This window comes from Pipra filicauda, unplaced genomic scaffold (assembly GCF_003945595.2).
Source record: "Pipra filicauda isolate LSUMZ 115617 unplaced genomic scaffold, ASM394559v2 scaffold453_size531900_pilon, whole genome shotgun sequence".
Lineage (NCBI taxonomy): Eukaryota > Metazoa > Chordata > Aves > Passeriformes > Pipridae > Pipra > Pipra filicauda.
Genome location: NW_024104591.1, coordinates 306,755 through 331,183, shown reverse-complemented (window position 1 = coordinate 331,183; position 24,429 = coordinate 306,755). Strand labels below are relative to the sequence as shown.

Genomic DNA, 24,429 nt, shown 5'->3' with positions numbered 1-24,429 from the left:
TAAAAAAAAAAACAAACAAAAAACCACAAAAAAAAGAAAATGAAAAAAAGAAGGTGAAGAAATAAAAACGACGCCGGTGAAACTGAAGAAGGTTTGGAAGAACCTATTGGGATCACACCAGGCGACGAGCATTTATTTTGTTATTCTGAGCCACCGTGGAGTCTGGAACTTTGTTCTTTTTTCCTTATCCGAGCAGGGATTTGTTCATCAGCCGAATCAGGAGTCACTAACAGGGTATTTCCAAAGCAGTCCCGAGTTCCCAGCCATGGGGGGAGTGCATCGACTTCCATGTTTCCGTAGGTCACTCTTCATCCTTTTCTCCAAGTGATGCCAGCTGCAGCTACACGCACCATGCACACACACACACCCACACACACCACGTTGTGCTTTTCTTTTCTTAAAAAATATACCTATTGCACCAAAACCTAAGAGAGACGATCATGCAATACAGGCAATGAGCCCATATGAAACCAACATGCATCCCAACAGAGAGCAAAAAACCCCGAGTTTATAGAAATAATTTTGTTGTTGTTGTTTTTAAACTGGACCAAAACTTTTGTTACCCAAAACCAAGTGGGGGGAAAAAAAAAACAAAAAAAGAAGAAAAAGTATTTCTTTATGGACCAAAACCTCTTCAGCTGTCCTTTTCCTGGATCTTCCTGAGGTTGGCCACTTTTATATATTATATTTTTTTCAGAACAAAACAAAACAGAAAAAAAATTGCCTTGTTGAACATCCTTTAATCATTTCAAGACTCCTGATTTTGTTAAATGAGATACTTTAAACCATTGGGAAGTGGGAGAGGATGGGCTTCAGATCTGGCTCCTGTGCCAACGCACACAAGGTGTAGGCCAGCACCTTCACTCCGTCAGGTTTGTTCAGCCAGTCTGTGGATGCCAAAATGCTGTGATGGTAAAAGATGTGTTGGATTGACCTATCAAGTACCAGTACACCCAGCTATAAATATATGTGTATATATATATATAGGCACTTAACTAATCAAGCACCTATATATATATATGTGCATATAAACCCATATATATATAATTTTTCTCCCACCACCACTGCTTCCCCATTTCCTACCCCTCGACTTCTGCTCACAGATCCTGGACCCTGATTTAGAACTGAACCAACAAGTTTCACAACTTGGCAGAGACAGTTCTAACAGCAAAAAAAAAAAAAAAAAAAAAAAAAAAAAAAAAAAAATCATGAGATTTTTTTTTTTTTTTAAATCCCTTCAGTTACAGGAGACTTTATTTTCATCGTAATAATGTTCCTGGGAACATCCCTTCTTCTGCTCAGTGTGCTGCTGCTTGCTCCCGGTTGCTGCCTGAGCCCCCGGTAGGGTGGGCTGGGCCGACCTCGGTCACCGGCTGCGGTCACCGGAGGGGCTGAGCTCGCCGCACCGGGGCAGGCAGCACCGGTGCTCTGCACTGATAAAGATCCACTTTTGATCTTCAGATACCAGTTGGAGGGTGTGAAATGATGATGGGATGATGGGATGCCTCCACCGTTTTGCGTCAACGGTGAAATATTCCGTAGAGGCAAGAGGTGGATGGAGATGTGGACAATGTTCCCAGGCTATAGTGGATGCTGATGTTTTGGAAAAAGTAAAGACAAAAGTAATAATACCGTGCTAACGGGACACTGTCGGGCAGAATTGGTACTCCTCCCCAGAGCTTTAAGAAATCCCCAGCTGTGCGTTTCTCCCGGCCCTGTGGTGTGCACAGTCGTTTGCACCAGGACTGGGTTGGAGTGCGAGCACTTCCCGGGCGAAGGCGCCGTGTTTTGGACCCGCCAGTGTGGGGGCTGTGGGGTGACGGAGGGCTGGGGTGCTCCGGACGAACTCTCAGAGCCCCCGTGGCCTGGCACCGTCCTGGGGCATGGCTGTGGCAGCCATCCATCCCCACGGCAGCGCGGCCTCGGCAAAGGCTTCGGAGCCTCGGCCAGCACTGGCCATGCCCTTCCTAAAACTGGCCCAGTTCTTGTTCAAAATCTAGCTTCGGTTTGGTCCCAGTAAGAGAAGGGAAGGGAGAGGGTGACATTCCTGTTCTCTGGCAACCTCTCCCCTCCCCAGTGCCACCTCCTCCATTGTGTCCCATCCCCCCACCCCAGGGTTGTATTTTATCCGTTCATTGCGCAAAATTCTCCCGCTGATGTCGAGAGAGTGGTTGGGGCATGAGCCTGGGGGGTGGGGGGCACGGGGGGGACCAACCACCCTTCAGAGGGGCGTTCGGAAATGTTCGTGTTGGTGCTGGAGGGGGCTGAGCTGGAAGCGGCGGCGGCCGCCGTGTTAGTGAGTGAGTAGTCGTTCTTGGCTGAGTGGAGTCTGTTCGTGGTAATGTGAGCAAGTTCTTGATCAATGTCTTTATTTGATGCCAGGTTGTGAAGAGGTGGGTGGGAACGGGGAGGGGGGAAGGAGACCCCTATGTTGGGGACCTGGGGTGGGGGGGAACCTGTTCTAGCACTGACCCTTGGGAGTGGGGAGGGGGGAAGGTATGGGGGGCTGTCCTCTGCTTCTTGTACCTCCTCTCTCACCTTAACAGGCGAAAACGATGTAAAAGCCTCCTGCATGCTGAAAAATGTTAGAGAAAAAAAAACAAAAAACCTTTCTTTAAAAAAAAAAAAAAGAAGGGAAAAAAAAAAGGAATCATGACCCAAACAAATGTTCAATGCTTGCTGATGGGAACCGGAGTGGGGCTGTCCAGGGGTCTGCCCCTCTCTGCAGACAAGGTTCCTACTCAAGTCTCCAAGTTGGCCTTTAATAAAATCTTCAGTTCCAATAACCTTTATATATATATATATATATACACACATATATATATACATATACATATATATTAAAAGAAAGCTTGATGTAGCAGTTCTAGTTTAAAATTAATAGAAGTATTTCGGCCCCTGTTTTATTTTGATTTCTCCCTGTCCCCTGCTTCCCCCTGTACCCCCCACCGACTCCATATTTTGATGTAGCAACTTTGGAAGAAAGAAAAAGCAGGCGCTGTAAACGCACCGAGAGCTACCTCTGCCCCGAGTGGGGCTACGGGGGGCTCGGGGGGCTCAGCCCACTCCCTGGCTCCACGGGGCACCCAGAGAGGGGCAGCCCGGGCCCTGCCTGTTGGCATCCATGGGGAGCCCGGTTGCGGGGCTTAAACAACAAATTTGCGTAATTTTTTTTTCTCTCTTTTTAAATATATGTATATATATAAAAATCTTAAAAAAAAAATAAAAACAAAAAACAAGAAAAATGCCCATGACCTTAACTATTTGCTCTGACTTGTATCTTCCTTGATAGGTGACTAAAAATGGCTTGTTGGTCTAATTCACCAGCAATAACGATAACTAAAGACAGCCCTCTCCTCCTGCACCCGTCCCATCTCTGTGGCACCCACCAAGCAGGGTCCCTGCACCCTTCCCTCCCACCACTAGGATGCCTTTGGTGACCCCCCTCAACATCCCTCCTAGGCCTCTGGGGTAACCCCCTCAGGGTGCTGAGGTGATACAGAACACCCCACTTGCACCTGGGGTGGAGGGAGGCAGATGGGGCTGGGACCCAACACCCCAAGCTGCCCAGTTCTCCCTCCCTCTGGTTTAGGAGCAGCAAGACCCTTGTGGGAAGCCTGGTCCTTGAGACCCCCATCCTGCAAAATCCCTCAGAGGCTTTATGTCCCACCAAAGCAAGGCCAGCTCCTGGGAGTGGTGAAGTGAAGCACAGGCACTCTCACTGGCAGGATGGTTTCCCCTCGGCCAGGCTGGGGAGGGGGGTGTTCCCCGGGGTTTCCATGAACCTGTGGGGCTGATGGAGCCAAGGAGGGGACCCGGGTGACCCCCGCTGTGCCCTGCCATGCTGGGTGAATGCCAGTGGTGGTGTTTTGCAAGGCAGCAACACGGCCTCCAAGGGCACAAGCGGTGGGACCGAGAGCAGGTCCTGGAAACCCGGAGGGGTGGGAGCAGAGCTGCGTTGGAAGGTGCTGAGCTGCTGGCAGGAGGCATCCAGGTCCAGGCAGGATCAGCCCCGCAGGGGGGATGGAGTGACTCTGATGGGACCAGCACGGTTCCCCAGTTCAGCACCACTGGGATTTACACACGTGCTTTGCCAAACGCTGAAACTGAGGAGCGGGGGCTGGGGCTGTGCTGGATTTGGGGCTCGTCGTATGACCTTTCCTTGTGGACATGATTTCCTGGGCAGAGCCAAGCTGGTGCCAGGGCTGTGGGAGCAGGGGCTCCCCAGTCCCGGCGTGGCAGGGAGATGTGACCCAGGGCTGTGGGGTGCTCGGAGTGTCAGGGTGGTGCCATGTCCCCCAAAATTGCGTCCTCAGCCGGTGTTCGTGAGCTGCCACAGGGGGAATGGGGACTCCTGGAGAAGGGACGATGCAGGGGAGCGGGTGACAAAACATGACAAAGGGAAACAGAGGGATAAAGTAATATCATGCTGTGATGTCATCCTCATCGACATAAATTATATAGAGAATAGTGTGTATTATAATACATAACAAAAGGAAAAAAAAAGAACCAAAATTGGATTTATATTTAATGAGGAGATACTATAAAAATATCTTGTCCTAGCTCCCATTTGCAAAAGTATTTTTCAGCTGGAGGGATATCTATTATTTTTTTCTCTTTTCTTTCTTTCTTAAAAAAATAATAATCTCCATACATACAACGGCTCAGACTGTTAATATTGTGAACCTCTGAAATCAAAATGCTCCAACCTGTTTTGTTTGGCGTTTGAAGGGTTTATTTTGATGCATTTCCTGATGTTTTTTAAAGAGAGAGAGAGGAGGGAAAAAAAGACTAAGATTTTAAAATTAGAACATTTCTTTATAATTTAATATTCTATTTTAATAAATGCATTTATTACATGTAAATGTAGCAAGGAACTGGGCTAATAAAAATACTTTTTATTAGGTAATTTATTATAAGAAAAAAGGATATTTTATTTTATGATAAAGTGATCCTTAAAAGTTTAGAAGGTTTAGAATATATGTAGGTTAAAAATACATTTGTATCCAGAGTATTGCTTAAAAAGTGTTTTTAATATATGTTTCCTTTTTCGTGTGTGCGTGTGTGTATGTAAAGGTGATAGTTATGGTGCAGATAGCCCTTTCCAGAAATAAGAAATTAACACAGTTGGATGTATTTAAACAAAAAAAAAAAGAGAAAAAAAAAGTAATTAAAAACCAGAGAAGTAGAAGAGAAAAACCACTATGAACCCAAGCCTGTGCCCCCATCCTGTGGCTGCTCCGTCTGGGAATCCCTTTGGAATGGGTTAAGGTCTGGTTGGGCTTTGGCTCCGGGCTGGGTCTGGGGGATGTCTGGGCAGCATTGCTCTGTGCTGGCCCGGGTGAGCCCAGGCCCTGCAGTGGCCAAGCACTTCCAGGGCACCCGTGGGTGTCCTGGGGTTCAACCTGACCCGACCCACCGCCTGAGCGGGCACTGAGGGACGGAGTTTGCTCCCTCTGTGGTTCCCTGGGACAGGGGCTTGGAGAATGCTAAGCCCTCAGGCGGCAAAGCTGGTGTTACCACCTCTCCACCCTCCTCCTCCTCGTTCCCAGCACTACCACCCCAATCCCATCCCAGAGAGCGGGGCGAGTTTTGCCCTGGATCTAGTTCCAGAGAGCCCAGTGTAGTGAGAGGATTTAAGGTCCTTTCCACAGCCTTGCTGGGAGGGACTGATGGCCAGTTCCAGCACGGCCCCCTGGCCAGAGGGCATTCACAGGGGGCTCTGCAGATCAGGGGGGTGGATGCTTTCTGTTGCCTCCCTTTAGACTTTGGCTCCATCTCTTCCTGCCCTGGGCAGGATGCAGGGACAGGAGGATTTGGTCCCAGCATTCAGGCCAGGTGTTATCTTGAGAACATCCGTGATCTTCCCTTTGTAGCTTGAGCCAGATCGGAGCTGTGGGCTTGTCCTGGTGCTCTGAGCAGCCAGAGGCTGAGCTTACACAGAGCTCCTGGCCAGTTCCATCCCATCCTAGGTAAGGACATGTCACCCCATGTGCTCCCTCAAGCCAGTGTGGGCACAGCTCCTGTAAGACATGGATCGTAGGGACAGCCAGAGCGAGGGGAGTGCTCCTGGCTGGGCTCTGGGATTGCTTTAATCCAGGATAGCACTTCAGCATGTGCTTGGCTCCAGCACATCCCGGAGCATTTCACAGGATCTTGGCCCAGGAACTGCTTTAGAGATGCATTGAGCAGCCATGACGTCCCCATGGGCTGGATCACTCAACCCTCCAAATCCAGCCCGTGTCCCTCTCCCTGTCCCAAAGTAGCAGGAAGACGGGGCGATGCTTCTGCTCTGTTGCCTTTCAAAGAAGCATTTTAAAATAAGATTTTTTTTTCTGTTTGTTTGTTTGTTTTTAACCAAAAAGGAGAAGAAGAAAAAAAAGTTTGTGTTGATGGGTATTAAAAAAAGTTAATAATAATAAACACTCAAATTTATTTCATATAATCCTAGAGTAAAGATTAAAAAAAAATTAACTAGTTCAAATAGTAGATGCTATCCATATTGTTTAATCTATAGTAGATCCAAGTGATCCCAGACAGAGCAGAATGTAAAATAAGCTTGTGAACACGATCATTGTTAACTTCCCCAGGAATTCCATCTTTTTTTGGTCCTATTTTTCTGAAGCAAACAAATAAACAACCAAAAGCCTAACAAAATAACAGCCACCGACTGGTACCTTCTGTCAATCAAAGTCCTGAAGCTATTTTTATAGAGGGGAAAAAAAAAAGAAAAAAAAAGGGATCTAATAATATGTATTTTTTTAAAAAGATACGTTTGGGGTTTTATGTTGCTTTTTTAATAAAAATAGACAGATTTGGCTAGTCACAGAACAAAATAAGGAAGTTTTAGGCCATTAATTTTTGCCTTATTCTGACTTCCAGCCTTGGGCTTGAAGTGGGAAATTGCAGAAAAATGTTAAAGTTGCTGTTACTTTCCTTGGACTGTTCTTGGTTTTTGAACTTCTCCAAGCACCAAAGGTGTGGGAGGGTCCCGAGACGGGCAAGTGGGACTGTCCTGAGTGGGAAGGCGAAGGAAAGGAAGATTGGGTGATCTCCCCTCTGTAAGGTGATGGACAGAGCTCGAAGGCAGCGAGGTGCCGTGCGGAGGCTCTGCCCTTGCACTGGGCAGGGACAGGGCACTAGAGTTGGTTTGTTCCCTCTTTGTTTTCTTTCTTTTTTTGGTTCTCTCTCGCCCTGGTTGCGTTGCACCGGAAGATGCCATGAGCCTTGGGACGAGCTCCTGCTTGGCATCTGGCACCTCCCGGGAGGCCAGATTTGGTTTGTCGGGTGTTTCCTTACTCAGCCTCAAACCATCAGGTTCTAGCATTGGAGCTGCGGGTGAGATCTTTGCAAAAGTCCCTGCTGACCCAAGAGGTCCTTCCCACAGCTGTGCTGAGCCGTGGCATCCCTGATCTCACAGCTTTGCTTCCTGACAGCCGCCCTGACACTGTCCTGCTCACGGGAGGGGGACACTTGTGGCACACACCTGGTTTTTGGCTGTGAAAGCGAGGAGGAGGCTGAAGGTCACTCTTGACCGGCACAGCGTGTTGGGCTCTGGCCATATCCTGAGTCCCTGCAGTGCAAAGAGTGGGACTGAGGGCTCCCTGAGCTGGTGGTGCATGGTGGTGTGCTGGGCTGGCTGGCAGGGCCGTGCACGCTGGTGGAGTGTTCCAGAGATGGCAGATCCACTCTGGGCACTGCAGGGCAAGGTAGCGCAGCCCTGGCTCTGGTGGTGGGGCAGGATGTGCCCCATGCCCCCGCCAGCTGCTCCATGTGTTTGAGAGCCAGGCTAGCACTTCTCTGCAGAGCATTGGTGATGCTTTTCGCTGCACCAAAATCTCTCTTTACAGGATAGAACTCAGAAAGAAATGACCAAGCGCCAATGCCGTTGTTAGCAAAGCTCAGTGCCACAAAGAAAACACGCTTGGAAGGTGGTTCCCTCTGGGTTTAGCCTTTGCTCCTGTCCTCTGTGTCGTGGCTCAGCCACAGCAAACCCAGGGATGCCCTGCAGCTCGGGATCATCCACACAGATCCCAAAGCCTTCAAGAAGCGTGGTGGCTGCCCCTTGCTCCCTGATGGCACCTGCTTCAGGTGGCCGGGGCAGCCGTTACCAGCATTCATCACTCAGCAAAGCCATGCAATAGGTCAGGACAGGAATGAAGACAGTTCTCATTCGGTTTCTGCATATAAATAGCACTGTGAATCCAGGATCCCTCCCTGGGACCCTCCCGGCACACGAGGGCATTTCGGGAAGCAGGGCACGATGTCTCCCGCGCTTCCAGAGGAGTTCGTGCTTGGTGGAATCAAGCGCCTGGTCCTTCCCTGCTGGGGCGGTGAGGTGGCCTGTTTGCTCTTTCAGTTTTGCTTTACCTCATTTTTTTGTTTTATACTTGAAGAAGCGTCAGTGATGGACATTGTACAGTGGTACCCTGGACTGGAAAGTGGATGCACTTTATCATCACTTGTGTACGGACAGTGAGTCCCATCCTGCCTCTGCCCCAGCAAGGCTTCCTTGGTGGCAGCAGAGCCAGGGTGGGCTGGTTCTTCCAAAACCCTTTTGAGGATGTTAGGGAGCAATCTCTGTGTTTTAGTGTGGGTTTTCACATACTGTAGAAACTCGAAGTCATATTCTGCTGTCAGTTGACCTGGTGAAAAATTCAGCTGGAATTGTGCTGGGCAGACTTGCCTGTGCCATGCCAGTGGGAGATGGCAGAGATTGGGCAGCTTCTGCTTCCCTCCCGTGTGACTCCCCTGTTCCAATGGGGTTACTCTACTGGAATCTGGAGTTGCTTCAGCCCTGGCAGCCCGCATCGTTCCCGCTGGATCCGCTCCAGCGTCACTTCAGGGCTGCTAATGGAGCAAATTGAAAGTCACCCCCAGTAAAGTGACACTAATGTAAAATCTGGAGTTGTTCCACTGGTATCTTTGCAGGGATACGAAAATGAAGCTTCCCTCTGACAGTGGTACTGGGTTGGTGATGGCAGGATGTGCTTTTTTGGATTTGTGATGATGCTTTGGAAACAATTTGCAGAGAAACGGAGCAGGGAGACGGAGCAGTGTGGTGTGGCTGAGGAGATCTGCTCTTGGCTCCCGAGAGCTGAGTTGGAAGGTGCAGTCTCAGGCTGCTTTGCTCATCTGTGAAACCACTGGCATTCTTTTTTCCTTTTTCTTTATGCCTTTTGTTCAAGATAATCATAAAAAAAGAGGAAAAATAAAAAGCCCAGGGGCTGGATCCTGTTTTGCAGTATGGGATTTGCTCCTGGGTTAGAAGCAGTGTTAAGCAAACATGAAAGGTGATGGGCATGAGGGCTGGTGGATCCCAGACTGGCAGGTCTGATCGAGCTGCAACCACTGTGGAGCTGGCTCTGATCCCAGTCCCAGGCAAGCCAGGGAAATCCCCAGGGATGCCCAGAGCAGCCCTCAGGCATCTGGCTGCACAGTCAGGAGCCTGTGGGGCTGCAGAGGATTTCTTCCGGCTCTGCCCTGGTATCAAAGAGATCCAGGCTTCAGCTTACTGCCCTGGGGACTCTGTCAGAGCAGCTCCAGTGGGATTTCCCATGTGAGACATGAGGTGAAATGAAACCCAAGCCACAGGGTCTCACAGCAGCCTATCTCGCCGATACCCACACGGGGAAGGGCAGCCCTCCCCAGCCCTTCGTGGCTTTGCTTGCCCAGCACTACGTTGGCTCCCCCTCATCCTCACTCCAGATTGCTGTACCTGTTGGTGTGTATCCGCTTTCCCTCGGGTGCGGGCGCTGTCGCGGGTCCTGCTCCACGGTACTCCCACCTTGCGCTGAGCCAGTGGCCACGGAGTCGCCCGGTGATTCCCGGTCGTCCCGACTGTGTGGCCCTTCCATTTAAAGTCCATTCCCTGTTATGTTGTGTTTGCTATTTTTTTTCCCCTCTTTTCTTTTAATGTCATAGGAAACCTGTAGTCGGGATTGTTACTATTGGAAACCAATCACATATTCCATCCAGGTATTTTCATCTCTCCGGCGTTACGCAAAAATAAAGGCCTGAGAGAGAGATGTAACCGAACATAGAAGTAGAGTTAGGCTCGTTGTCTGAGTTTTGAGGCATATAGTATAATGGGAGAAGGAAAAAAATTAAAATAAAATTAAAATAATGATGTTGCACAACTTGTAGAAAACAAAGAAGGGAAAGGGTTAATGTATTAAATGTGCTAAATTACATTAAGAACTTAATTTTATTAAAGTATTATTACTTAAGAAACTCAGTATCTGCTCTTGGTTTCTGTCTGTCCATGCTTTAGGAGGGGGCAGGAGCAGTGGTTGGGAACAGCACCCTGAGGGGCCAAGTTCCAAGGCGGTGGGGCCAGACCTCCCTCTGCTACCCCTCCTGGGTCTCCCACCAGTCCTGTGCCTTTGGCAGCACTTCTTGGGGTTTGTTAGAGCATTTTGAGATGGTGAGCCCCCTGCAGCAGCTGCTGCTCCCAGTCCTGGTGCCAGCAGGTCCATGAGCCAGCCTGTGCCGCGTTTCACCCTGCCCACTTCTTCATCCCTGCAGAAATCATCTGAAAGCTGGAAAGCCTGGAACAAAACTGAGGTGCTGAGCCCAAGTGTCTCCACGAGCCTAAATGAACTCATCATCCCACATGTCCGTGCTGGTGCCTGGCTGATGGCACGTCTGATGGCAGGGAGCCCCAAGGGATGTTTGGCTCAGCCCTGTCCCTTTGAGGAGCCCTTTGGAGCATCATCCGCCCCCACGCCCACCTCTCCTGCCGGCAGGACTGACATCACCTCTTGGCACCACGTTTTGGTGTGGGCAGATGGTGTGGGAGGGGGTGGCGCTTGGCAGCTCCAGCTGGTCTGTGTGTCACCGTGACTCTGCCAGCTGGGGTGGGCACAGGGCAGAGTCCAGTCCATGGGGCGATGACCACTGCTCACCTGGGGACAGCCCCCAGCTGTGAGGAGACCCAGGATGCAGCCAAGGATGGGACTGGCTGGCTCAGGGATGAGGCTGTCTCTGGGATGGAGAAGTGCTGCGGTGCAGGGACACACCATGCAGGGGTGGCTGGAGCCAAGGTTAAGATGCTGCCATGGCTGTGCTGTCAGTTGGATAAAAGGGGCAACCCAGACCCACTTGGGGCTGACATCCACGTAGTGCAGCTGCTCCCATGCCCGGTTTGTGCCCTGCAACGCTGCCCCTGTGCTGGCAGCATGATCCAACCTGCCCCTCTGAGCCTGAATTCCAAGCTCTCCTCTCCAGTTTCCCAGGAGGGCACCCCCTTGCCCAGGTTACAGTCACACCTTTCTCCCTGCCCTCCTCCTTGTCACCCTTCATTGCTTGGGAATGCTGCCCAGCTGCCCCGTGTGGGGCTGGCACCGCTCCTGCCTCAAGGAACTGCCCTGGCAGAGAGAGAAAGACTCTCAATAGCAGCTTTATTTGGGGATTTTGCCTCAATTCCTGTTTCATTGACAAATTTCACCCTAAGGTGAGTGGCTGGCCCAGATCCTGCCGACACAGTCAAGTGAGATGGGGTGATGGGGGGCAGCCACGGAGAGACAGAGACCCCCAGCACTGGTTCAGTGGGGACAGGCTCTCCCACTTGCACCAGTCCTGATTGATACCTGCCAATGGCCCTTGACAGGGGTTGGGCCCAGCCCAGTCTGTCCCAGCACCTTCGGAGGTGCCCACCCTGGGGGGTGGCTGCTGCCCTCCAGGCAGGGGACAGGGCCACTCTCACCCTGCAGGTGCAGCAGATGCTCCATCTAATGGCACCATGTCCCCAGGCTGGGCCATGAGGGCACCAGCCACCAGTGGCCAAACACTGGAGTGGGGCAGGGTCAACCCGTGCCAGGGGCTCCTGAGAACCGGAGCTAAGGGGTCCCCAGTGCTGGCACTGGTCCCCACACGGGGAGCTGTGTGGAGGGACCATGTGCTTGCCCTCAGCACCCTATCCATGCCCTCACCCTCAGCCCCCAAAGCCCTGGCCCCCCCTTGTCCCCTCCTCAGGCCTCCCCAGAAGCCATGGCCCCCCAGTTCCTGCTCCCATCTCTTTTCATGAAAGAGTCACAGCTTGGGCCATGCCTCGAAGGGGTCACAGCATGAAAACAGTGTCATCCCCACACCCCACCCCAATGTCCCCAGCAGCACCCAGGGGCACTCCCAGCCTTCGGTGTCACAGGGGCAGGGCTGGGTGCAACTGGGCATGTTGCTGCTCCTTTCACTGGGCGGGAGAAAGGTGCACCCGGTGTCCCCCTCCCTGCAGGGCTGCACCCAGGGCGTCACCAAACAGGGACTCATCACGTTCAGGCTTGTTCAGTGCCACCCAGCCACTCGGTGACTGTGCCTGCAGGGCTAGAGGGAGTAGGGACACAGGGAATGGCATGTCCCCAATCACGGGGAGAGAGGGGAGACACCCTGATGCTTTGCCTCCCCCCCTATTTTTGTAGGTCCTACATAAACACAGGGAGAGCAGTGCATGGGCAGCGTGAGGTTGCAGACAAAAGCAGCTGCCAGCCTGTCCGGCTCAGGGGGTTGTGGGGGGCAGAGGCAGAGGGTGAGACACATGATGCCACCATGTGCTGGGTGGCGGACCGTCATGGTGGGGGCAGTCCAGGGGCTCAGATGTTCTGGCAGCAGGGGGTCTGCCGGCCCTCCTGCTGCGTGGGCAGCACCCGGATGGGCTCAATGGTGGTGCTGGGGCCGAACTCTGACTCCGGCTGCCCAGTGATCTGCCTCTGGGACACGATGCGGTAGATCTCTGCCAACAGAGAGAGGAAAGGAAGAGAAAAAACAATTCTTTAAGTACATATGTCAGTGGGGGATCTGCCCCCTCTCCAAACACACAGCTCCAGGGGTACAAATGCAAACATCTCCCCATCCAGGGAGAAGGATTCCACCCCAAATCCCACCCGGTACAGATGGGGTCCCCAGGAGGATCCTGAGAGGACACAAGGTCCAAAGCCATCCCTGTCCCTGCCCCCTCCCTTTCCTGGTTGCCCCTTACCTGAGAGGATGTTGTGGAAAGCCATCTCCACATTGGTGGAGTCCAGAGCAGATGTCTCGAGGAAGGACAGCCCATTCTTCTCTGCAAGGACAGGGTGAGCTCAGATGGGTTCTGTGAGCTTCAGCCAGATGGGATGGGAGGGGATGGGATGGGAGGGGATGGGATGGGAGGGGGAAAGATACCTGCAAAGCTCCTGGCCTCGTCAGTGGGCACAGCCCGCAGGTGCCGCAGGTCACTCTTGTTGCCCACCAGCATGATGACAATGTTGGCGTCAGCGTGGTCCTGCAGCTCCTTCAGCCAGCGCTCGGCATTCTCATACGTCAGGTACTTGGCGATGTCGTAGACAAGCAGAGCTCCCACCGCCCCCCGGTAGTACCTGGGGGACAGCGAGGGGACGGGGTCACAGCAGGGCCCCAGGTGAGAGCCACAGGTGGGGAGCAAGGAAACTCACGCTGAGGTGATGGCGCGGTACCGCTCCTGCCCGGCCGTGTCCCAGATCTGAGCCTTCACCGTCTTGTTGTCCACCTGGATGCTCCTCGTGGCAAATTCCACCCCGATGGTGCTCTTGCTTTCCAGGTTGAACTCATTGCGGGTGAAGCGTGACAGCAGGTTGCTCTTCCCCACCCCAGAGTCCCCAATGAGCACAACTGGGGGGAGCACAAGCACAGTGTCAGCTCTCCTAGACACCAGCAAAGCCACCCATCCCACAGCCCAGACTCCACCTCTATCTCCTCCAGGAGAAGCTGCTGGGTGAGGGGCGAAGCAGAGCAGGATCAGCCTCCTCCACTCCTCCTGGTGGCATCACTACTGCCTATAAATACCCCTCAAGAAAATTCCTGCCATCAATGGGAAGTTGCCAGGGGTTTCTGTCCCAGCCCTGGAGACAGGAAGGTGTCGTATGCACTAATGTACCCAAAAGGGGCAGAAAACCAGGGCCGGGACCCATGCAGGAACAGCCAGGCCAGAAGCCAGGCAGAGCTGGGGCTCCTCCTTCCAACCCTCTGTGGCCTCCCACCCTGAGGGCACACAGGAGGACTTAAAGACAAGGTCTGAAAAGAAGCATCCTCCTCCTCCTCCTCCTCCTCCGCTGTTGCTGGTCCAGCCCATGAGCCGATAAGTCCCTGGATGTGGGTTAAGTGCATTTTCTGCTTGTCCCACATCTGGCTGGTTCCGGTAAAACCTGGTGCAACAGGCTCTGGGGAGCTTTATCATATGCCTCCCCTGTCAAGTTTGTTGAGTTTATGACTCAACAGGTTTTCATTTTTATTTTTTTTAATTTATTTTTAATTCCCTCACTGCCAAGCCTGTTCGTTCCCCAGGTGCACTCAGACACTTCACTTTGCCCACCCTGTCGGACACTTCTCCCCACCATGGTCAGACAACAGCTGAGGTCATGACCATCCAGTGACCATGATGGGGAGGACATCAGAGCAGCAGCAGCAGCAAGGGATCACCAGGATGCCACATACTGCAGGAGTTACAGCAAGGCACAGCTACACTCAGCCAAGGCTCAGCAGACACCATCCTCCAAGGATGTTGCTCCATGTCCTGGATAACCCCTGCCCACCAGCTCCAGCTCATTGACACGGTTCTCTTGCATGGACTGGGGTGCAGAACATTCAACAATGCAGCCACTCCCTTGCCAAAACCCTCAGTGAAGGGCGGCCAGCAAACAGCTTGGCTCCAGGAAGCCCAACAGCACATGGAGCAGGTCCCTGGGGTCACCAAGGACAGCTGGAAAGCACCTGAGCCTCACTGGCAATCACCATGTCAGGACAGCCAGTGACAGAGGGAAGGGCAGCTCCTCCACAGCAGCACAGAATGGTTTGGGTGGATGGGACTTTAAAGCCCATCTAGGGGGTGCCCTGCCATGAGCAGGGACATCTTCCCCTAGAGAAAATTGATTCAAGTCCCATCCAACCCGACCTTGGACACTTCCAGGGATGGAGCAGCCACAGCTTCTCTGGGCATCCTGTGCCAGGGCCTCACCGCCCTCACAGCCAAGAATTTCTTCCCAAGATCCCATCTAACCCTGCCCTCTGGCAGTGGGAAGCCGTTCTCCCTTGTCCTGTCACTCCAGCCCCTTGTCCCAAGTCCTTCTCCAGCTCTCTTGATGCTCCTTTAGGCACTGGAAGGGGCTCGAAGGTCTCCCTGGAGCCTTCTCTTCTCCAGGTGAACACCTCCAGCTCTCCCAGCCTGTCTCCAGAGCAGAGGGGCTCCAGCGCTCGGAGCAGCTCCATGGGCTTGTCTGAACTCACTCCAACAGCTCCACATCCTTCCTGTGCTGGGGCCCCAAGGCTGGAGGCAGCTCTGCAGGGGGGCAGAATCCCTGCCTTGCCCTGCTGCCCATGCTGGGGGATGTGCCCAGGACAGCATTGGCTTCTCGGCTGCTGCTCACTGCATGGAGGTCTGGGAGGACTGTGACAGTCTGCAATACTCGGGACCAGCCGACAGGAAAATGCAGGCCAGTGATAAGCCAGGCTCGTTAACACTTCCTGAGCATCGAAGCTTTGATCTGGGCTCAGTCCTTAACCAAAGGGAAGTTGCTGCTTCCCCAGCTAAACTCCCAACTGCAACTCCCGAGCTGCAACCCCCATCCCGGCAGTGCTGTGCTCCATGGCAGGCTCCAGAGGGCTTTGGACCACACCATGGATGCAGGGAAGGGGTGGGTGGGCAGGGCCCTGCAGCCTCCAGGGGAAATGTGCTGAGCCTCTTCCCCCTGAGCCTGAAGGGCGCGAGGGGCTGGAGCAGCAAAAGTATTTGACACACTCTGTCCTCATCACCTTCAAACAGGCATCCTGCGAGCACCAGCAAACATCCGCAGCACACCGTGTCCCACTGCAGGGGAGGGGGTGGAAACAGCCTGTACCTCCACACAGGGCCCCAAGGAGGGCTCCCAGAAGCAGCCATGCCCAGAGCTGTGCCTCATCCACCCTGAGCCCCTCCAGCAGCATCAGGGCCTTCCCACAAGCACAGCCGGAATGAGCATCACAACAGTTGATGCTCCTGTCTCAGTGAAAGCTGGAATTATGCTGCTTTCCAGCTGTGATCATGTTCCTTCTCTCATGGGAGGAGTTGAGCTGTTGTAGCCCAGGAGCACCAGCCCAGCTCCATGCCCCTGGACACAGGGAATGGATAGGCACAGGAGGATCATGTGCTGGAGCCCCCTCAGAGCTGTTCTGCTGGCACAGCACCGGCCAGGAAGTGCAGGGCACAGCAGTCAGAGGAGCTCCTGCCTGGGTGCCTCGCTCAAGGCACCACCCAGCATCAGAGTTTCCCCCTCACCAGGTCCCAGAATAACTCCAGGGAGGAGGATTTTCCTGGGCAGAGGCCAGGGGAGGTGTGTGAGGAGCCAGGGGCTACCAGCATGTCGCTGGTTGGAATTACATCGTGTCGGTGGCTGGAATTACTCGGGGCCTTTCGGGCAGGGCTGTGTGGGCAGGCTGACTCACAGCCGCCCGCCGGTGAGCTCACGCCCCGGTTTTATGGCTCAGGAGGTTGTGGCGTTTCTAAGATGTCCCCTGGCTTTGCCAGCACCCACTCAGGCCCAAAATGTCCCCTTGCTTCTCCAGCACCTGCTCCAGCCACAGCAGATGGTAGGGAAGCCTGCCATACACAGGGATGGGGATGCTCCACAGGGGTGCTGGGCTCCCATAACCAGGAATGCCAACACTGTGTCTCCAAGGGCCAGTCCCTGTCCTCCTGTGCACATTGGAGGTGTCCCACCAGGACCAGCACCAGGAAGGACAACCCCAGATCTCAGGATCCTTCCCCTCCACCAATGCTGGGGGTTGGCACAGCTTTCCCTCCTGGGGTCTCTCACTCAGCCCCCAGACATGCTCCCCCCAGCCAACCTGGCAGAGGAGAGCACTCACAGGTGCTCAGGGGCAAGCATAGCACCCACAGAGCCCCACAGAGCCCCATAGACCTGCCTCGCCCACCGCCCCAGGGACCAGCACCCTGACGCAGCCACGGCCACCCCTCCCAGGACACTGCACTCAGGCGAGGGCTCCAGCCTCCTCCCGCAGCAGTAACGAGCTGTTGTAATTAGCACTGGGACCACAAACCATCAGCCCAGCTCTAAGCAAACCCTCAGACCACGGCAGCATTTCAACCCCAGTCCCACCAGTACCCACTCCCTGCTCAGCAGAGGGAAATGTCACAACAAGCCTACATGCTGGTCCCCAGCACTGGGAACTGGGTGTTATATCCCAGTACAAGCTTCCAGCCCTATCCCAAGGGTGCTGCATGGAGCCAGCCCTGCCAGCAGGAGGCTGAGACTGGCACAGCTCACTACAGGCATGGCCAGCACAGCACAGGCAGGAGACCCACCTTTGAAGAGATAATCGTACTCATCGTCCTTGCCTCGCATCTCGCCCGGCACCACAGCCCCACTCCCACTGGGCTAACCGGGATTTCCAGGCCTTATCCAGCCCTGGCAGGGGCTGTCCCGTGCCACCCATTGGTGGCCACAGCCCTTCCTGCTCCACACCCATTGGCAGCTGGGGCTGCCCGTCATAGCCCAGGTGTGCTCACCTGGGCCAGGTAAGGGGGGGCAGGGATCTGCACAGCAGCAGGTACAGGCCACCACCTGTGTTTGCCACTGATAGGGACGGTGACGGCCACACACTCCATGCAGAACCATGGCTGGGACAGGGACCTGGGCAGGGCACAGCTGGCATGGTGCAAAGGGAAAGTGAGTGAAGACATGGAGAATCCAGCAGGAATTTCCGAGGGGTTTCGGATAACTGGCGGAGGCTGCATCATCGTTTGGACCGATGAAGTCCAAATGGGGGATGTGGACTGGTAAAGGCTGCCTGGGGAGGGGCTGCAGGGGGAGTACAGCTTTGGGGTGGGAGGGGGCACAGAGGAACCATGGCATTGGTGTGGGAGGGGGCGCAGGGGGGCCATGGCATCCAGCTGTGCTGCTTTGGAGGCCGCTGTGTCCAGCACATTATGAAGGTGGGGACCCAGGGAGTCGACCACAAACATGCAGGAATTCCAGCTCAGCAAACCTGCATTTCACAAGTCCTTTAATGATTGCATCACCCCTGCTCTGGACACAGAGCTGTTGTTCCTGGCCCTGTGGCACCAGGGCCCTGCAACGAGTCCTGTCCCACCATGCAGACAGCAGGGACCTTCACTTGGTCCTGCTGTCACACTTGCCCATGTTTGGGATGGGACAGAAGTGAGCCAAGGGCTGAGTGCTGCCACTCACTCCTTAGGGCTTGGCTCAACTCCAGAGCAGTACCTGGCAGGATGGACACCTGTGGGTCAGCCACATCCCCAGCGTGTGGCACAGGAGCAACTCCAGGGCCAGAGGCAATCTGAGAGGCTCCTGTTGCTGGCATAACCCTGGCCAGAACCTCCTGGCTCCTTCCCCAGCAGTGCCTTAGAGGTATTCCAGTTCTCTGTCCTGCAGGTCCAGAGGGACTGGGACAGTGCATGATGGTGGTGATACTAATCAGGGCCCGGCAAAAACACAACAGAGAGAGAAGAGCTCCCGGCACAGGTGCTTCTCACCATTTATGGCAGAATTTGGCCCCTGTCCAGGCTGCTGGTCCCCACTGCACCAGGACGAGGGTGGCACCACAGGCAGCACAGCCTGTGCTGGTAGCCAGAGGCAGACCCAGCTCTATGCCATTGGCATGTCCCGGGACTGTGGGGTTCCCTGGGGGCTTCCCAGGGTGCCCGGCTGGTTCAGAGGGCCACACAGCACGGGCGCCTCTCCGCCTGTGCTGGGGCCGTGCTTGCAGGGCTCTCGCTGGCAAGTGACACCGTGTTGCTTTGGCTGCTCCTCTGCTTCTGTTTCTGCACTTTGTGGAAGATCTCTGCAAAAGAAGAGGTGCTGAGGGGTCTGTGTGTCAGCCCAGGCCCCTGGGGAAGCAGGGACAGCCTCAAGCCTGCAGCCCCTGCTGTTCGCCCATGGCTCTCCCTCCCCTCTACGCAGCAGAGGGGTGAGTTGAGAGGTGACAAAGGAGCAGCTCTGCCAGGTTGCATCCCTGTGGCACCAGGGGAACACCCTGTGCTTAGGCAATTTCCTCTTGCCCAACCTGGGATTAGTGCTTCGTCCTGCACCGGGCCTGGCAGCTCACCGGGCCAGGCTGGCTCGGCAGAGCCCGGCACAGCATGGCACAGCACAGCATGGCTTGGCATGGCACAGCACATCTGGCTGCCCTGGTGCTGCTGGCTGCCGTTCCTGGAGAGCTGCTCCTGCATAAGCCAAGAATCACCCCCCTCCATCCCTATCCCCAGGTCCCCATGGCCAGTTCAGCAGGGTGCTGGAGACGTTGAGTCAGGAGCCAAGACAACAGGAAGGGGACTGGAGATTATGGGGGAGAAGGAGCCTCTGGGGCTTTAGGAATTCCCAAGGGCCATGAGAACAAAGCTGTGGGTGTGGGGAGAGAAACGCCCAGCACCAAAGGCTGGAAACCAAACCAGCCAGAAAGCCAACACCGAAACCAGCCCCAAAGAGCTCAGGTGGGGCAGGGCAGAGGAGAGAAGCTCTGCACATCCTTTGCCCAGCACTGCGTCCCTGAGAATGAACCCTGCAATGGCCCAGGACCCTGCTGCACCACGGCACCAGTGCCCATACCCTTCAGGATGGTCTCGAAAGCCTGCTCAACGTTGGTGGAGTCCAGCGCTGACGTCTCCACAAATAGCAGCCCTTTGTTGTCTGCAAGTAGAGGAGTCCCTGAGACAATGCAGACCCCAGAAAGGGCATGGCTCCATTCTAGAGCCCCTTTGGAGATGTTCAGGTGCCTGCACTGGTGCAGGTCCCTGTTGCTGGGGGGGTTCCCAAGCCCCCAGCCCCTGTAGCAGGGTGCCAGCCTGTACCTGCAAACATTTTTGCCTCCTCCATGGGCACCTCCCGAGCCTGTGCGAGGTCGGTCTTGTTCCCCACCAGCATGACGACAATGCTGGCCTCGGCATGGTCATAGAGCTCCTTCAGCCAGCGGTCCACCACATCATACGTCTGGTGCTTGGTGATGTCAAACACGACCAGGGCACCCACGGCCCCCCGGTAATACCTATGGCAGAACCCCACCATCACCTCACGCTCCGGACATCCCCCTCAACACCTCACCCATAGGGCTCAAGTATGAGGGCATCACCCCTCAGGTCCCAGAGGAGCCCAGATTTCGGGCATCCCATCCTTACGCTGACGTGATGGCGCGGTACCGCTCCAGCCCCGCAGTGTCCCAGATCTGAGCCTTCACCACAGCATCTCCCACGAGGATTGTGCGGGTGGAGAACTCCACGCCGATGGTGGTGCGGCTGTCATGGTTGAACTCGTTGCGGGTGAAGCGGGAGAGCAGGTTGGTTTTGCCCACCCCGGACTCCCCAATTAGGACGACTGTGGGAGGAAGAAGAAATCCCACTAGACCGCCCCGCTACTGGCATTGGCTGCATGGGCATCACTCATTGTCCAGTGACCCCAGACCGGGCACAGAAGCTGGGCAGGTGTGTGGACTTAACACCTGGTGTGTTTGCTCCTTCAGCAAACTGGGGTCTGTCCCTGTGCCATGAGCTCTCAGCCCCTTGAGTGTGGCCGAGCCACCTCGGCACAGCCCAGCTATGCTCCCCATCTGCTGGTACAGTCCCAGAGCTGTTCATAAGAGTCACAGCTACCAGGCTCTGGGCAGCAGGAGCAGGGTGAGGATGTTGGTGAGCCCTGGGTCACCCTGTTGCAGTGGGCACCCAGGATGGGTGGCACACCAGAGCCTGTCCGTCTCTGCTTGCCAAAGGAGAGCTCTAAGCCCCTGGGGGGTCTGGCCAGTAGCACCCAGCAGAGACACAGGATGCCAGGGCCCTGTGTCTGAGGAGCTCAGGCCAGAAGGTGTGAGGCTGTGCCCCTGTTTCTCCAGCCGAGGTTTGACCCCCATGTCCTCTGCATGTGCCACCACCCTGGTCACCACAGCAGAATGACTTTTCAACGCCTGCTGCTCGTGGGAGTTATGGGCTCATACTGCCTTTATGTCTCACATGCTCGACCCCAGCTGTCACAGCCCCTACACCTCACACCAGCAATTCACCCAGCACCCCACCTGAAGCCTTGGGGTATGTGGATCTCCCCATGACTCCATGGATCCAGATATCGCTTGTCAGCCCTGGCCTCGCTGCTGTCAGCTGGGGACACGGCCAAGGCCAGTGCCTGCTCCCCAACTCCCTGACCCTTTGCAGCTCCAGTGCCCATCACAGCTGCACAGTCAACAACGTCCCGGTTCAGGACACAGCAGCCCCGGGGGAAGCCACCCCAGTTCCCTCCCCGTAGCCCCTGGCCTCCTGCTCAATCCCTTTAGGGGAAGGGGGCTCACATCGAGCGCAGGACTCACCCTTAAAGACAAAGTTATAATCCTCCTCGGCGCTGCCCATGTCGCCCCGGCTGCCGCCCGCCTTCGCGGGGCCACCGCTGGGTTTCCTCCTTCCCGCTGCCAAGCCTCGAGCAGACGGCGGGGCGGGCCGAGCTCCCGGAGGCGCCGAGGGAGGAGACGGAGCGGGCAAAGGTTCCTCTCCGTCGGGGAGCGGGTGGGAAAAGCGAGGGGGGCCCAGGGGGCGCGCAGGGTGGCGGCAGCGGCGGCGGGGCCGGCCGGGTTGGCAGCGCAGCGCGGCCCTTGACTCGAGGGGTGGGACCGGGTGTCGCAGCGCAGGTTGGGCAGGTAGTGTCACCCCTGGGACCGTCACGGGGTGGCCGGAGGAGGAGCCGGGGCCTGATCCTGCCTGAGCGCGGGGCAGGCTGGGGCAGCGAGGGCAGCGTGAACAGGATGGTCAACATGGGCAGTGAGGGGTGCGAGGGCAGTCGTGACAGAAACAGAGCCCCCCCTCCCCAGCCCAGCTCCTGCCGACTCTGAACGTTCCCTCGCCTCTGCTGCCATCGTGTGAAAGTCGGGAAAACTGGGACAGGAAGGAGCCCCCGCTGCCCTCGCTACCCCGAGCGGCTGGGCAGGGCTGTCGGGGGGCTCGACTTTCTTGTACCTATCCCCCTTGACACCAGCCCTGTTTTTCTCTTGGGTCTCTATTCATTGCAGAGCAACAGGAGCCCCAAAACACCGCCCAGGCCCCCCTGGCCTGGGGATCCCACCGGGATGCTTTACCCTACCAGCTCCCCCTTTTATTCACAACAGACACAAGCATCAGACACATTTTTATTACCCCCAGCTTTTGTGCTCCCCCCACCTTATTTTTAAGGCCACATCAGAGCTCTGGGATGCTCATGGGGCCGCTCACCCTCCACCCACGCCAGTGATGGTGTCAAAGCCTGGCAGCACCTCAGAGCCCTCTGCTGCCCTGCTCAGGATGCGGCCACCTGGGTGAGTGGCTCCTCCAGGTACTGCACCAGCGCCTGCGCCTGCAACCAGAGAGCAGTGTGAGCCGTGCCCACGGGGGTTTTGCCACCTTTGTGCCCACTGCCCAGGTGCTTATTGTAATTTATACTTCAGTTTAGAGCCTTAAAAAGGTGTGGTGTGGTGCCTGGGTGGGCATGGGCGACAGAGGAGCCTCTGCAAGGAGGAAAGAGGCATCCCAGGCATGGTAGCTTCCTCCAATCCTCCCATTCCCATCCTCAACAGCTCCTTCCCACACCACAGCAGGGACTCAGCCCTGCAGCCCCCCAGACTTCCTCCCCACCACCATTACCTTGGCCTTCAGCATCCCAAATCCCACTGTTTCCTTGGCATACATGCAGAGCAGCAGGTTTGCCACCCGTGTGATGGCCACTCGCCCCTCCTGCCCAGGGAGAAACAGCATCTGTCACATCCCAGCTTGGCCCGGACCACGGGCAGGGTCCCGGGGGACTCCCAGCACCCCAGGGAGGGGAGGGCAGCCCCCAGCCCCACATACCATGCAGTCCATGAGGATGAATTTGAGGTTGTCCTCATTGAACGCCTGGTGCCCATTCTTGTCGTAGGCCACCCAGATGTTGCTGGCGATGGCCGCGGTGACCCTGGCATCGGTGTCCCCGTAGCCAGAGTAGGCCAGCAAGGACCCCTCATTGTTCAGGAGCCTGGAAACGACATGGGGGGGGAACTGGTGCCTCTAAATGGGCATCAGACCCCACTGCAGTGCCAGGGGCAGAGTGAAGCCCTGCCCAGTCCCAAGCGCTGCTCCCTGGACACCCCCACTTGGCAGGGGGTGTGGGGGCTTCAAAGCCAGGAAGCTCTTGGGTGGCCCCAGGCCCAAGCAGGGTTTGAGTGGCTGCGTCTGTTGAAGCAGTGGGACCTGCTGCAGAGCAGGCACGAGCCTGGTGGGCAAACCCTGTGCACGCACAGCCCTGGCACAGTGCACAGGGATCACAACACTGCACACCCGTGTCACGCACAGCCCCAGCACTGCCCATAGCCCAGCACCATGCAGGGTGTGTGGGCATACCCCTGGTGGGGCCCCTCACCCTCCAGGGCCAGGACAGAGAGCATCCCCGGGCAGGGGCAGGGACAGGGACAGGCAGCACCCCAGGCAGGGACAGGAGCAGGAGCAGGGAGCATCCCTGGGAAGGGACTGGAGCAGGGGCTGGGGGCAGGAGCAAGGGCAAGCAGCATCCCTGGGCAGGGCCTGGGAGCATCCCCAGGGCAGGAGCAGGGGGCAGGGACTGGGGATGGGGCAGGAACAGGGGCAGGAGAAGGAGCAAGGGCAGGCAGCATCCCCAGGCTGGGGAGGCATCTCTGGGCAGGGGAAGCAGCATTCCCAGGGCAGGGCTGGGGCAGAGGCTGGGGCAGGAGCAAGGGAAGGTAGTATCCCTGGGCAGGAGCAAGGGCAGGGACAGGGTCAGGCAACATACCTGGGCAGGGACTGTGAGCATCCCCAAGGCAGGGGCATGGGGGGGACAGGGACAGGGGATGGGGCAGCAGCAAGGGCAGGCACAGCATCCCCTGGGGCAGGGGCAAGAAGCATTCGCAGGGCAGGGCTGGGGCTGGGGCAGGAGCAAGGGTAAGCAGCATCCCTGGGCAGGGCCTGGGAACATCCCCAGGGCAGGGGCAAGGGCAGGGGCAGGGGCAGAAGCAAGGGCAGGGGCAGGGACAAGGGCAGGCAGCATCCTCGGGACAGGGACAGCTTCCCCAGGGGCAGGGCCAAGCAGTATTCCCAGGGCAGGGCGAGGGCAGGGGCTGGGTGCATCCCCCGGGGCAGGAGCAGGAACAAGGGAAGGCAGCACCCCCGGGCAGGGGCAGCATCCCCTCTTCGCACCGCCCGCCGCAGCCCCCGGGCGGGGGAAGCCGCCCCGCTCCCGCAGTGCCCCCCGCACTCACAGCGTGCTCTGGACGCCGCCGGTGTTGGCCTGGCTGAGCACCTGCGTCAGGGCCTTGGGCCGCAGCATGGCCGCCCCGGCTGCGCGGGCGGGGCCGACGCGGGGCCGGCGCGGGGTCGCGCCGCGCCCGGAGCATCCCGGGGACTGTAGTTCCCGGCCGGGTCCGGACCCCCAGAAAGGCCTCGGCAGCCGGAGGGGACACGGCGCGGGCGTGGGA

At 56.2% G+C, this 24,429-nt stretch overlaps 2 protein-coding genes across 3 annotated transcripts; both read right to left on the bottom strand.

Annotated features, from left to right (window-relative positions):
• Nucleotides 1–12,266: 12,266 nt before the first annotated feature.
• Nucleotides 12,267–21,641, bottom strand: RAB25 (RAB25, member RAS oncogene family). Of its 2 annotated transcripts, XM_027742481.2 has the most exons (8): nt 21,310–21,641; nt 20,135–20,330; nt 19,811–20,004; nt 19,569–19,649; nt 13,425–13,620; nt 13,156–13,349; nt 12,974–13,054; nt 12,267–12,727 (listed from the first exon to the last, which is right to left on the bottom strand). In XM_027742481.2, exons 1-8 carry the CDS (start codon nt 21,347–21,349, stop codon nt 12,588–12,590), a joined length of 1,122 nt encoding a protein of 373 aa, XP_027598282.1. In that variant the 5' UTR covers nt 21,350–21,641; the 3' UTR covers nt 12,267–12,587. The 2 variants fall into 2 exon arrangements, with proteins under 2 accessions (XP_027598282.1, XP_027598284.1); XM_027742483.2 differs by lacking the exons at nt 12,267–12,727; nt 12,974–13,054; nt 13,156–13,349; nt 13,425–13,620 and adding an exon at nt 17,990–18,804.
• A 464-nt stretch (nt 21,642–22,105) lies between these two features.
• Nucleotides 22,106–24,376, bottom strand: LAMTOR2 (late endosomal/lysosomal adaptor, MAPK and MTOR activator 2). Its single transcript, XM_027742477.1, has 4 exons — nt 24,214–24,376; nt 22,814–22,976; nt 22,610–22,699; nt 22,106–22,322 (listed from the first exon to the last, which is right to left on the bottom strand). The coding sequence occupies exons 1-4, from the start codon at nt 24,279–24,281 to the stop codon at nt 22,266–22,268; spliced, it is 378 nt and encodes a 125-aa protein (XP_027598278.1). The 5' UTR covers nt 24,282–24,376; the 3' UTR covers nt 22,106–22,265.
• Between the last annotated feature and the right edge of the window lie 53 nt (nt 24,377–24,429).

What these genes read in the sequence shown, in the direction of transcription:
- RAB25 (XM_027742481.2), bottom strand. Translation starts at nt 21,349, where the DNA reads ATGGGCAGCGCCGAGGAGGATTATAACTTTGTCTTTAAGG. An exon ending in TTATAACTTTGTCTTTAAGG is followed by an intron (nt 20,331 to 21,309) that starts GTGAGTCCTGCG and finishes TTCCTCCCACAG; the next exon opens with TCGTCCTAATTGGGGAGTCC. An exon ending in CGAGGCCAGGAGCTTTGCAG is followed by an intron (nt 13,055 to 13,155) that starts GTATCTTTCCCC and finishes CTGTCCTTGCAG; the next exon opens with AGAAGAATGGGCTGTCCTTC.
- LAMTOR2 (XM_027742477.1), bottom strand. Translation starts at nt 24,281, where the DNA reads ATGCTGCGGCCCAAGGCCCTGACGCAGGTGCTCAGCCAGGCCAACACC. An exon ending in GGCGGCGTCCAGAGCACGCT is followed by an intron (nt 22,977 to 24,213) that starts GTGAGTGCGGGG and finishes TGTCGTTTCCAG; the next exon opens with GCTCCTGAACAATGAGGGGT. An exon ending in TTGGGATGCTGAAGGCCAAG is followed by an intron (nt 22,323 to 22,609) that starts GTAATGGTGGTG and finishes CTCTGGTTGCAG; the next exon opens with GCGCAGGCGCTGGTGCAGTA.